At 21.2% G+C, this 14,308-nt stretch overlaps 3 protein-coding genes across 3 annotated transcripts; 2 read left to right on the forward strand and 1 right to left on the reverse strand. All coding sequences in view use genetic code 6, as the record gives it.

The window, feature by feature from the left end:
- Window positions 1-221: 221 nt before the first annotated feature.
- Window positions 222-2,890, forward strand: TTHERM_00836590 (cyclic nucleotide-binding domain protein; the record flags this gene model as incomplete). Its single annotated transcript, XM_001025232.2, has 7 exons — window positions 222-431; window positions 534-726; window positions 822-1,252; window positions 1,321-1,515; window positions 1,571-1,627; window positions 1,674-1,751; window positions 1,808-2,890. The coding sequence occupies 7 exons, from the start codon at window positions 222-224 to the stop codon at window positions 2,888-2,890; spliced, it is 2,247 nt and encodes a 748-aa protein (XP_001025232.2).
- A 386-nt stretch (window positions 2,891-3,276) lies between these two features.
- On the reverse strand, window positions 3,277-3,710 carry TTHERM_000836592 (hypothetical protein; the record flags this gene model as incomplete). The annotated part of the gene is made up of 2 exons (XM_012800353.1): window positions 3,277-3,553; window positions 3,652-3,710. The coding sequence occupies 2 exons, from the start codon at window positions 3,708-3,710 to the stop codon at window positions 3,277-3,279; spliced, it is 336 nt and encodes a 111-aa protein (XP_012655807.1).
- Window positions 3,711-5,416: 1,706 nt separating this feature from the next.
- On the forward strand, window positions 5,417-14,297 carry TTHERM_00836610 (PRP38 family protein; the record flags this gene model as incomplete). Its single annotated transcript, XM_001025234.2, has 11 exons — window positions 5,417-5,623; window positions 5,711-5,903; window positions 5,986-6,419; window positions 6,752-6,943; window positions 6,998-7,054; window positions 7,104-7,181; window positions 7,237-8,275; window positions 9,112-9,403; window positions 9,725-10,081; window positions 10,136-10,252; window positions 10,535-14,297. The coding sequence occupies 11 exons, from the start codon at window positions 5,417-5,419 to the stop codon at window positions 14,295-14,297; spliced, it is 6,729 nt and encodes a 2,242-aa protein (XP_001025234.2).
- Window positions 14,298-14,308: the final 11 nt, after the last annotated feature.

Genomic DNA, 14,308 nt, shown 5'->3' on the forward strand with positions numbered 1-14,308 from the left:
ATTATTATAAAATCATAATATGCACAATTTTATGGTTATTTTTGTAATTGGTGTAATTAGCGAATCAATTTTAGATAAATTACTAATTAATATTGGTTGACTCAGCTAGAAAAAGTAGGATTTACAATTTTTGATTTTAACTAGTTATTTTTTAGAAAAAAATTAATAACTTTGATAAAAGCTTTAAGGTAAACTAAAGAATTTCATATTTTTATAAAAAGATGATTAAAACATAATCTAAATTTGCAACTCCAAAGCTAGATAGGACACAATCTTCAATCAACTTTATGGTCCTTAAGAGCTAAAATTCCATATCTCCAAGAAAGTCTTAATCTAATTTGTTAAAAAAATAAATGAGCTATCAGTAATTAATAATGAATAAAGTGGCATCATAAATATTAGATGAAGAAGAATTAGAAATAACATTAGAGGTAATTATAAAACTCAAAACAACATAGCAAAAATTATTTATTCAGATTTCATTTTCATTAGTAAATCAAAAATTAATTCTAAAACTATTGTAAAATAATTAGAATGCATGGAATATTTTGTAAAAAGACCCTTAGGTTAGAAAAGACAAAGAACATAATTGTGTATATGAAGTGATATCTGAATTAGAAATATTCAAGCAGTATATTGAAGAAGGAAATAAAGATTTAATAAGAATAATATCTTCAAAGTTAGTAGGTTTTGAGTGCAAGAAAGACTAGATTGCTTTATCATCAGGTATGATTTAATTACTTATTTTATTGCATATTTCATTTGTAAGCTTAAATGCGTTACAAAGTAAAAATATCACCACTAAATTAATTTTGTAATAGATTCAGATGGAAACTTTTTAAATATCATTTTGTAAGGAGAAGTGAGCATTTACGAAAAAAATTAAGCTAATAATCAAGAACATATGAAATCCTAATTTATTAGAAAATAATAAAAAGGTTAGTCTATTAACTTAAATAATATTATTTTTTAGAAACCGTTTACTAATGTTGCTGTTTGTGATTCAAATACCTTAATTGCAAAGTTGGATAAAAAGATTTTTAGAAAATACCTTCAATAAATAGAAGAAGAAAAAGTAGATCATGAGATTTCTTTTCTCTAGAGTATTGATCTATTTTCAGAACTAGATAAAGATGAATTTTAAGATGTATTATTGAACTTGGATATCTAAAAATTAAAATTAAATTAAATTCTTTACAGTTCTCATTCTTAACCTACTGCTTTCTACATCATCAAATCTGGATAAATTGGAGTATTTATTTATTTTTTAAAAAGAAAACAAAATAATTTATTAATTTTTTATATCATTAATAAAAAAAGATTTATAAAGAAAATTCTATTTCAAAGATTTAAAAGCTAAAATTCATAGAAGAGAATGACAAAAATTATTTTAAAATATCTAATTTTGATAATGAAGAAGAAATTATTAGCAAAAGAAATTTATAACATCAGTCTACAATTCACTAAATACATGATTCAAATTTTTATACCTCATTCAAATCAACACATACTAAGGTAAATTAGTTGCTTAATTTTTTATATCTCGAATGCTTATTTAAACAAAAAATAGATTCAAGAACTGAACACTTTTGATTTTTTTGGTTATGAAGAAATATTATCAAACAAAGTAAATAAATTTAACTAAATTTTAATATAACATAAATTTCATTTAGAAAACAGATCATGTTGCTATGAGTTTATAAGATAATACTATTATATATGTTTTTCGCAGTAGCTACTTTATAAAATAAGTAAATTTAACATTTTATTTTTTTATTTATTCTTAGCATTCACTTTTAAAATAAAGCTTTTGAAGAAAAAATGCTTCGAAAAAACGATATTACAAAAGAGATTTACTAAAAAATTAGAAAATAAACAGTAGCAAAATTTAAGTATACAATTTGAGCAAGATCTTAAGCTTGGACTTAAAGTCATAGAAAATCACTCACCAACTAAAAGTTCTTTCCTTTAAGAATTATCTTTAAATGACTCTGCTCTAAGCAATTCAAGAAATATTTTTTTAAGGAAAGAAAAAAAATCATAATCTGTTAATTTTATAAAAAACTAAAAAGAGTCTTTAAGTCCTTTAAAAATAAGTAGCTCAAATAAAAATATTTTAAATAAATTAGGAAATATAACTAATAAACAGGTGCCTATGTTATAAAGTTTTTATATGAATGATAGTTAACAAAATGTAACTAAAGATGTTATACAAAATAATGGATTTATAATGAGATAATAAGAGAGAATAGATTCTTATATTTAAAAACAAAATTAAAGTCATAAATTAAATTTAAACTCTTTAAGCATCCCTTATTTCAAATCAGACTAATCTATACAAAATCCAAAACACATTCTAAAAAATTAATAAGTAATTGATAATAATTTAGAAGATAAATAGTTTACGAAAAACGAAATCAGTTTCACCAAAACAGAAGAGAATTAAGGAAGAAGAAAGAAAATGAAATCTTAACTTAATTTATAATTAGATTTAGAATCTGAATCGCCATTAAAATAAACTTAATCTTTGAAGTAAATTTCGATGAATTTTTTAAAAACAGAATAATAATTATCAAGTAGTAATTTATTACAAAAACCTGAATCATATTTCTAAAATTATGAATAATAAAGAAATCAGTAAAGTTTTTTAGCATCAGATAAAAATAATATTCCTTTTATTAATTCAAAAAATGTATTTTCTGATCCTTCTCTTGCTTTGTCATAAAGATAATTATAAATTTAAACAAATCTTTCTCCTAATAAAAATGGATCTCTTAACCATATATAAATGCTGAATTACTAAACAAATCCCAAATAATACATGTCTTAAAATAAAATATAAACTTTTAATATTAATAGTTTGCAAAAAAAAAAATAAATTAATGTTTGAATGTAAATTGTAAAAATATTTTGTTAAAATTTCTATATTTTAATTTATCCTAAATAAAATTTAAAATAAATTACTTTAAAATTTTAAATTAAGATAATTACTTGAAATCTATTTTGTTATAATAATTTATTTATTAGCTTTTTATTTGATTATTTTTCTTTTTTTTATTCTTATTGTGTTTTTTTTACTTTCTATTTTTTAATTAAACTCATACTTTCATTTTCAAATTTAGTTTTTTTTTAATTAATTAATATCTTATTATTTCATATTATTTCTTCATTTTTTCCTTCTAACTAACTAATTAACTCTTTATATTTTTTTACAATATTTAAAAAGATAAAATGAAGTTGGTTATAGAAAAGAAATACTTGCACAAATAAATGCACTCAGAATAAATCTTAAATATATTAGTTTATAATTTTATATATTTTAAGTTATTTTTGTGTTGATTAAGTATATGAATAAACACATTTTTTTTATTTTTTATTTATTATTATAAATTTTTTTTTTCTTTGATGTCTATAGTGAGCAGACAATTTTTTTTAATTTATAAGAAAAATACTTCTGCTTTAATCACATAAATGAGAAATTGGTGATGAAGGTGCATCAAGCTTAGGTTTTGGTTTAGTAAAGTGCACTAATCTCTCCTATTTGGCACTATTTCTTGAGTAAAATAAATTTATTTATTTTAAATTGTGATATTTTTTAATATAAAAATGAATTTAAAACAAGATAACTAACTCTTTTAATTTATTTATTACTTTTTATTTGGTTTATTTTTTAATTTTTTTTTTCTTTTTTATTTGTTAATTTATCTCATTTTTTGATTTTTAGCTCTAATTTTATTATTGATTAATTCATTCTTATAATTTCATATTTATTCCTTCTAAACTAACTAATTGATTTTATATTTTTCTTCAATATTTAAAAAGATAAAATAAAATTGGTTATAGAATAGAAATACTCGCACATATAAATGCACTCAGAATACATCTTAAATTTAATTATTTTTTTTTATAATTTTTATATATATGTGATATAAAGAGTTCTGACCCACGTATCGGAAGAGTGGCAGATCAGCAAATCGGCATTTCTAATTTTGTCAGAATTCACCAAAATTTGTCATAAAAAAAAATGGCTTAGAACTACAAATTTCATTTATATATTTATTTAATCTTAAACTCAGTAATATCCAAACCACTAGATTTTAATTAGGCGTTTGGCTATATTAGTTATTGATATAAGATAATTTCAATATGGTAATTAATTAAATAGCTTTTAAAAGTATGTATATTAAGCCTTTCAAATTAGAAAAACAGGATACAGGAAAATTTGGAAAAACTCATTTGAATATTTGAATGAGAAAATTTTCCCAATTATTTTTCCATTTTATAAAAAAATTTTCCTACATATGTTTGCTATATTAAAAATATTTTTGATTAATTTTAAGCTAAGTTAATTGAATAAATTATATTTAAACTGAATTTCTAATTTTAAGGTTCAACATATGCAATATCTTTTTTTTTAATATTTTAAAAATAATTATTTATTCATAAATTAAAATAGTCTTATAGACCCAAAATAGTATCTAAAATTATAAATAATCATATTTAACTACTTTCTATATTAAAATATTTTGCAACTACTATTCCTAATTATTTTATCATGCAAATTTAGTTTTCTGGAAATTAGCTATGTATTACAAGTAAATCAATAGATTCAATTAAAACCTTTATAGTTTTATTAATCGTTAGAGTCACTGATCTTAACAATTTCTGTTTCTTACTTTACTTAATATTTTAAGTCCAAAATACCTTTTTAAGAAAAAATAAATGCATATTAAAATATTTTAATACTACTTGCATCTTTATTTATCTCTACCTTTTTCGGATGATTATAACTACCTTAAGTAAATCTTTAATTTGTGTAAATATATACAATTCAGGATATTTAGATTTAGATAATTGTATAAGTTGCTTAGACTCAAATTATCATTAATCTTTTATAATTTACAATAATAAAAAGAAGAATATTAAATTAATTTATAAAAATTGTCTCTTAAATGAATATATGAGGAATAAATATAATTTGTTTAAAAAATATATAGATAGATTAATATAAAATATTTCTTAATTCATAAAATATTCTACAAACTCAAAATTTATAATAAGGAAGAAATACTTATTTTTTATTTCTGTAAATACTTTTTTACGAGTATTTGATTTATAAATTTTATTTTTCTTTTCAGTTAATTTTGAATGGATATTCAGACTAAAGACAAAGATTTAAGGTTAGAACCTGAAAAATAATTTAATTAGTTGTTAAATAAATAAGTAGATTTTTAGAGGATTTTTAATTACAATTTACAATTAAATAGTAGGATTTAAAGATCCAGGCAGGCTTATTAATTTTTGCAAATATTTATTTGTTTGATTAAATATCTATCAATCAGTATCTTTAATTAATTAATTGAATAAAAAAATATTAAACGAGCTAATATTAATAAAAGAACCCAAAGTATTTATGATGAAGACATCTCTATCACTAGTTTTACCAAAGCTCTAAAATATTTTGTCCCCTGTTAATGGTATCAATCTAAGCAAGTAAAACTCTGAGTCTCCTAAGATTTTCCAAAAGGTTATAAAAAAAGAAGCTAGCTATCAATAATCTCTACTACTGAGTCAACAGGTATCATATAATTCAGATGAAGAGGAAATCGAAGTATCCCTTGAGGTAACAAGAATAAAATTAGTTTTCTTAATATTTTAAACTTAATCAATTTAATGTAATTCTGGCATAATATTTTACTATTGTAACTAGAATACTTGGTAGATTTTATTGAAAGACCCTTAAAGTAGAACAGATAAATAACATGATTGCGTAAACGAATATGTAAAAGAGCTGGAAATGTTCAAACATTATATTGGGATTGTAAAAAAAGAAATAATAAAAAAAATATCTGGAAAGCTAATTGGTTATGAATTCTAGAAAAACTAAGTAGTTCTATCAAATGGTATAAATTATTTTATATAATTTTATTAAATTTAACTTAAACAGTCTAAATATATTAACTAAATATTTAATAAATTATATAGAAGTCTTAGATAACAGCTATTTATTCATTATTTTGGAAGGTAAAGTTAGCATATACGATTGTAATTAAGCTAGTAATGGGGAGCAATCAAAAGCTAATTTTATCAAACAATACTAAAAAGGATATTGTATTAATTTAAATCATATTATCTTTTAGAGACCTTTTACTGATATTGCTATTTCTGATTCACATACATTAATTGCAAAATTGGATAAAAAGATTTTTAGAAAATACCTTCTAGAGATAGAAGAACAGGCAGTAGAAGATGAAATCTCTTTTCTTTAAAATATAGATCTATTTTCATAATTAAGCTTAGATGAATTTTAAGATTTATTGTTAAACATGGATATCTAAACACTTTCACTAAATGAAACCCTATATAATACTTTCTCTAAACCTGATGAGTTTTACATAATAAAATCTGGAAAAATTGGAGTATTTTTTATTTGATCTTTGTCTTATTAAAGGATAGGATAATTAAAAAATACTAGTTTTATACTTAGACTTAAAGGATATTTTATAAATAAATAAATGATCTCAAATTTTAATTTTTAACAAATAAACAAATAATTAATATGAGAGGGGTTTAATTTTTGACCCCTAATAATAAAAAATACACTAGTTATTAAAATGATTTTTGGAGATCTAAAAAAGTAAAACCAAATCCCAAATACTGTTACCCTCTAAATTATCCCTATTAATTTTTAATATTTTTATTTTTTAATGAAATTAAATTAATTAATTTTTTAAAATTATTTTAAAAAAAGATATTTAAAGGAAGATAAGTTGGTTAGATATAAAAAGAACTAAATTTCATAGATAATGAATAGATCAAAATTATTAATATTGGAATTTAAGAAGAAAATATACAAACAAAAAACTAGATTAACTTTTAAAATACTTTTTAAAGCGGCAAACCTAATTTTTAATCTTTGTTGAAATCTAATTATTATACAAAGGTAAATTTCTAAAATTAAAATAAATATAATCTAATGATGTTTTTATTGATGTAGATTAAAGAGTTAAATACTTTTGATTTCTTAGGTTATGAAGAAATATTATCAAACACAGTAAATAATTTTTTTAATAAAAATAAATATAAAATAAATAATATTTTAGTATAGAGATCATATCGCAAAGAGTTTACAAAATAATACTATTTTATATGTTTTTCGTAGAAGCTACTTTATAAAAAAAGTAAATTTAACTTATTTTATAATATGATTTCTATTAAATTATTATTTTAAAATAGCTCATGAAATTTAAATGTTTTGAAAAGATAATTTTTAAAAAGAGATATTCAAATAAGCTAGAAAGTAAAAAACAATAAAAATTAAATATCCAATTCGAATAAGACTTGCAATTAGGACTTAAATTTATAGAAAACCATTCAAAACCTAAAAGTTATTTGCTCTAAGATCTATCTTTAAATAATTCTGCTCTAATTGATACAACAAATACTTATGAAAGAAACTAAAAAAATTTTAATTCTTTGAATAATTCTTAGAAATAAAAATAATCATTTTCTCTTTATTGTAGTTAGAATTAAGAGGAATGTATCAGTCCCAAAAAAATATGTATACCAATTTAAAATAATCAAAATAGACAAGTAAATGTAAGCAATAAAAAGATTCTAATACAGTAAAATTATTATTTAAAAAACTATTCGAATTCAGAAACTAAAGGTAATCTACAAAATATTGGTTTCATGATGAGACAACAAGATAAAATTAATGCCTATCTTTATAAATAGAATTTAAAAGAATAATCAGCTTGTTTAGATATGCTTACTCCTAGATCAGACTATTCTCAAAATAGTGCAAGAAAATTATTAATCCATAATTAAGTAAATCAGAATGATCACGAAAAATAATAAAATACTTAAAATTAAAAAAACTTTGCAATAATTGAAGAAAGTTAAGCAAGATAAAGAAAATAATAAAATAAGAATAATTTGCATAAAGATTAACACAATCAATTGGATTCTCCTTTAATATATTATTCACCTTTAAATTAAATTCAGAAGACTTTTTTAAAAACTGAATAAGAATATTTTAATAGTAATTTATAATAAAAAACAAAATCTGAACAATCTTTTCTATAATAAGAATAGTAAAGAAATTGTAACAGTGTTCTTTCATCAACAAAAAAAATTAATACTCATACAAATTCAAGAAATATATTTTCTGATCCTTCTCCGTGTTTATCACAAATTTCTTTAAAAGATGAAATTACTCTTTAATAAAAGAAAAAAGGATCTCCTGAACATTTATAAACGTTTGGCTCCTAAAGTAACCTAAAAAATAATATGTTTTTTAATAAAAAATAATATTTTAATATTTTGAGTTTATAAAAAATTAGTAATGTTTGAGTGTAAAATAAACTTGTTTCTGATTAAATTTCTTTTTCCAAAAGAAATTATAAGACCCTTTTAATTAACCACAAGATTGTTGTTATTTACTCTATTTTCAAAATTATAAAATTCGCTTATTAAGTTTCTTGAATTTGGCATCAAACAAAGTATGATGACTTTAAGTTTACTTTTAATAAATTATTTTAAAAGAAAATTCTAAAATAAATACTTATATATTTATTTATTTTTAGTCAGCTTTTTTGTTGGAAAATAAATGCACATTTTAATGTGTAAATTTGTAATTAACATCAGTCAATAATACATTTTTGTTAAGCAAAGCTTGAATTAATTTAAAAATATTCAGATTTATATTACACAAAATTAATTTTGCTAAGTTCTATTCTGATGAATATTTACGAAATTTCTAAATATTTACCTCAATTAAAAATTTTAATAACAAGAATTCTACCTTTTTAAATACAAATTTCTGAAATTAATATTTTCCTTATAAAATAGAATTGAAATAAGCTGACAAAAAGGAAATTAAGCAAATTATATCAAAGCTAATAGTTTATAAAAAATTAATCAAATTTACATTTGTAAATTTTTACACAAATTAAGATATTAACAAAACATTAAATAAATAAGTATTATATCGCATATTATTAGACATTTATAAAATGAGTCTAAAACGCAATTTGCTACTCGTGTTTTTAACGCCAAGTGCTCTAATGATCATATCGATTTCAATCCTTTTATATTTCAACTATAAAGTGATAGGAATAAATATAGATTTTATATAATAAGGCTTGGGCAGTGACAAAAACAGTATGCTACTTAGCCAATTAGCAAGAATCAAATAAATTTTGGAGATCAATTATGGATCTTAAGTTTCTGAATTGTATGCTGCTTCCTAATTTCAATAAAAAATAATAGATGGAGCTATTTTATTAAATTATAAAATGTTTTAACCTCCTTCTCTCAATCTAAATAAATTTTAATCAGGAAAAATATCTCCTCTTGAAAGTTAGCTCTACAGTAAAAACAAACTTCTATTTGACTTCTGGTAATTTACATCAATTTTAATATGAATTTTATAAAAGAATGTTTTTATTATTAAAAAATTAAAATTATTAAAAATAATATATTTTATTTTTGATAATCAATTAAAAAATATTTATAAAAAATTAAAATAACTCTATGATTTTATAAATAATAGTTTAATTGCAAAATGAATTTTATTTTATGCAAATAATTACTTAAATTACTAATAAAAGCACAATTAGGTTTATTTTAACTTTTTTTATTGTTCTTTTTATAAAATTTTTTTTTCTTTCTGAAATTTAACTGTAACTTAAAAGCTTTTCCTTTTTATCATAATTAAAAGGTATAAATAGGGATAAAACGATGTTTCTTAACTTTCTTCAATTGCTTACAAAGATTATTTGTAATCCAGCTTAACCTCAATGATTTTAAGGGCAAGCTCTTAATCAAGAAAAACGGACTTCAGTAATCGCTCTTATAGCTAATATATTCTAAAAAGCAAGTTACTAAAAATAATTCCCCCAATTAATGATACAGAATACTTAACATCTATGGTTGATGAATGTTCTGGAGATGTTACTTTCAAAGGCTGCTAAAATCAGTTTTCGGAAACTTATTAACAAAATAGCTTTTGGCATACTTCTCCAACAGAATATGAGTTAGAAAAACAATTTTCGAATCTTTGCTCAATAACTTTTGGGTAAAATAAAATAATTTTCAAAGTAAATCTTACTTTATTGTTTCATAATAATAGAAATTAAGAAAATGTAAACAATACTCACTCTATTTTATGTTAAGAAATACCTCTATAAATTTTATTCAGCAATTTCACAAGTATCAATCAAACTTCTGGACTTAATATTATTGTGGTGTAAGCATTTAAATTCTTTTCTAAAATTAATAAAAGTAAAAATTCAGTCTTCCTCTATTAATATAAATGTAATCAACGGCAATTATTAATAACAAATTAAAACAAGTTACTCTTGCATTAGCATTTAATTAAATACAAATTTAATAAAAAATCAATACATTAAATGTTAACACAAATAAACAAATAAATATACAATTAATTGTGTAAACAAACTAATTTGGATTATTTTTATTCCATTTTTAGTTAACATTTAACATATAACACATATTTTTTAAAAAATAGAGATCCATCATCATAAAGATAAATATACAATAACAACAAACGAATTCTAACTCCAAACGATAACTTTACTTCTATCTTATAAACTGAGTAAATTTCTCCACAGGGTATTTAAAGCGCAGAGAGTTAATATAAATAAATTTTATAAGATTTCAAATTATCCGAAAACTAATCTAAAGATTACTATGATATTAGATCAAGAGGAATTTAAAAAACTATAGACACTTTAAATGGCCCTAAAGATTTTTTGCTTCAGATGATTGTAATTAATTTTAAAGAATAAAAATCTAAATAAACTTCCTATTACAATTTATATAATGTTATTTCGTGGATTGATTTAAATCAGTTAATAGAGGATTCAAATAAGTTAAAGGACGATGTGAATAGATTTATTTTAGTTTCTTATCTTGTTTGTGCTTTTGTCATTTTTTTTATTTTAATAATATCTTTTCTTCATGCGATTAACATTTAGATACTGACAGAAAAACCAATTGAGGAACTCACTTAAATTCTCTAAAATATAAGAACAGATATTTTCAATGAAACAAAAGAAACTCACAACAAGGAGTTTAATTATGAATTATAACAAGATTTAGATTAAATTAGTGAGAGTTTTTCGTCTTGTTAAGAACTTAAATGCTTATTTGAAACATTTCGCTAGACATTTTAAACGATTTAATATGCAAATGAAGCCTATTTTAAAGGAGATTAAGCATCTTCTTTACTTCATTGGGCACAAGCTGTAGTTTTTTTCGAAAATATAAAAAATTACAGAGCTCATGGAATTAGTTTAAACAACCTTGGAAATATTCATCTTTTAGAATTAAGATATGATGAAGCAATTGATTGTTATGAAAAATCAATTGAAATTATTAATAATGAAATTAAAGAAAGCTATAAATAAGAATTTCATAAATTTGAAAAAAAACAATAAAAATAATATGAACAAGAATAAGATTAAGAATTTAATAGCTTCAAGGATTTTAATTTTATAAAATTGAGCAGAATTATTTAATATTTACATGCTAATATTAAAAAATATAAAGGTGCTTTAGAACTAGTTAATAAGGAGTAATATAAAGAGTTTTTTGACAATAAGCTTTAGTTCTATGAAAAATAGATTTTTGAAATAATTTAAATTCTTGATATTGATTTGAAACGAGATTGCTTGTGCTATGTAATATTATGCACTTGCTACTTTATTGATAAAAATTAAGAAAAGACTGATTAATTTTTGGAAAACATTTAAAATATTCTAATATAAATGGAGAATACTAAGTAATACTAATCAGAATATAATAGTTGTTCCCCATTAAAATACTAAGGAATGATGACTTTTACAGCAGATTAAAATAATCAAAGTTAGCTTCAAACACCTTTGTCATAAATAGATTTTAAATTTAACAAAAATCAAAGACTCACTTTGTTTACTTAGGTATCTTTAAACGGTGTAGAAGAGTAGCATTCGAGTTTAATTCCACCAATAAAGCAATCTAGTTCTTCAATTACATTAAATGTTAACACTTTTAATAATCAAAAATAACATATTTATAACATCTTGAATGAGAAAAAAAATTAAATGAATACTAAGAATAAATAAAAAGAAGAAAATCATTTAATTTCAAATTCTTTTAAAACAGTTTTTAGCTATAACAAAATGTAAGCACAATAAAAAGTTTTACCATAAATTTTATCAAAGAGATTTAAAAAGCCTTCATTAAATAAAAATCTTTCATATAACTCTGAGATAGTTGAAAAAATATAAAAAGTAGAAGAATAAAATTAAGATCAAGAGGAAGAGGAATTTTCAAATGGAAATTGTGTAAGCTAAATTCCATCCTCTGAATAAACCACAATAAAAAATTCTTTTATTTTGAATAAGATAAACCCAAAATAAAATTCCTTAGTCTCATAAAAGCCATTACATTTACTTGAAGAATTGACTAAAAATCTACCAACAGTTCCATCATCAAATATTATTGATAATAATTTTTAAGAGTGTTCATTTTAAAAAAATAATTCTAAATAATTTCTTAGAAAAAATAGTTTATGTAATATTTCAAATTGTTAATAAATAAATAATTAGAATAACACCAACTTAAGCTATTTAGAACCTTAAAATTTACAAGAAACACTTGATCAAACTCATTTTAGTTTTTATGAAAGATAAAATAAATTCATAAATATTTAAGATTAAATGTATTCTATAAATACTGAACTTGATTAAAATAATCATTCTTTACATCAGGCAAGGACTCCTGAACTTCCTTTTATCAAATAAGGAACAGAAGAAACTCTTAAGACAATATTTGAATTACCTAATCCTTAATAAATAACTTAAATACCTGATTTAACTCTTTAAACTACTGACAGAGGATCACAAGAAGACAATAGAATAAAATTATTTACTCCATTAAAAATAGAAAAGAAAATGTCTTCACCGAGAAATAGCTGGAAAGAAGATTCTCCCTAAATAGAAAACAGACTAAAGAGAATTGCAAGCTAAAATATTATAAACAGAGGTAAAAATCTCTCTATTTTCAATAAGCCAGCTCAATAAAAATAAGAATCTCCATACTAAAATATTCCTTTAGAAATTTTTTAGTAGAAATTTTTGCTTTTAAAAGCCTTGTTAAATAACTCTAAGATATAAAAAACTTATGAATAAGTAGAGTTGATAACTCAGATATTTGAAAATTATCAAAGATATTATCTCTAAGATAGATTAGAAGCTCTTAAGTTTTTAAGCAAAACATTTAACACTAAAGATCAAGATTTGTACCTAAAAGATTTATATCAAAAGTTTTAGGAAGCTAAATGGAATTTAAAGATTGTTATCCATGAATAATTTGGTGATTAGAGTTATTACAAAGTTGAGAGCTGCATTAAAACAGTAGTAGGGCTCATTTAAAAAATATCACCAAACAAGACAAACAAGTATTCGATTTACATTAACAATGATATTTAAGAAGAATTAATGTCTGATTCTTTTGGAGATATTAACTTAAATTTTTTAAATGATTTTGAATTGCTTCTAAGAAAACACTTTTAAACAAACACAGCTACTTAAAATAGCAAAAACTTTTACAAAGAAAGTTTTTAGAATGATGAAACACCAACCTAAACATTTATTTCTTAGGAAGATTTATATAAAAAGTATTCTTCTTAAAATGCAAATAACTAAAAGAAAGACCTACTTAAATAACATTAATTTGTTATTTAGGCTATAGAAATTTTGAGAAAATACACTGATGCAAGCTTGAAAAAGGAGACTAAACTAGTGACAGTAAATAATGTATTTATTAAACAATTTCATTCGTTAACAGATTAACTAAATAACCCTAAATTTGTTAATCTTTTTCTAGTATTTTGGAAGTTGATTTTTAAGTTCTATGGCTAAAATCTATGCAAAATTGATGATTAAAAAAATGACATAGAATAAATAGAAAATATAATTTTATCAATTCATGATGCTGAAGATGAAAAGAGTATATACGATGCAATATTTATACTAATTAGAATGAAACATTTTCTGATAAAACTTAAAATAAAAGTTATAATAAGGATTATTATTAAGTAATCATATTAAATAGATCTTTGCACTTAAAACCAAATAGCAAAACAAGCAAAAAAGTATGTTCAATTAATGCAATTAAACCATTTAATTTAGGTTATTAGTTCATCTAATCACCTTAATAATTTCATTTAGTAAATAAGAGAACCTATCAGATATCTAGGAAACCAGTTAATCATAGAAAAAATTTGACAAAAAAATAA

The sequence above is a fragment of the Tetrahymena thermophila genome, assembly GCF_000189635.1.
Source record: "Tetrahymena thermophila SB210 genomic scaffold scf_8254359, whole genome shotgun sequence".
In the NCBI taxonomy this organism is placed as follows: Eukaryota; Ciliophora; class Oligohymenophorea; order Hymenostomatida; family Tetrahymenidae; genus Tetrahymena; species Tetrahymena thermophila.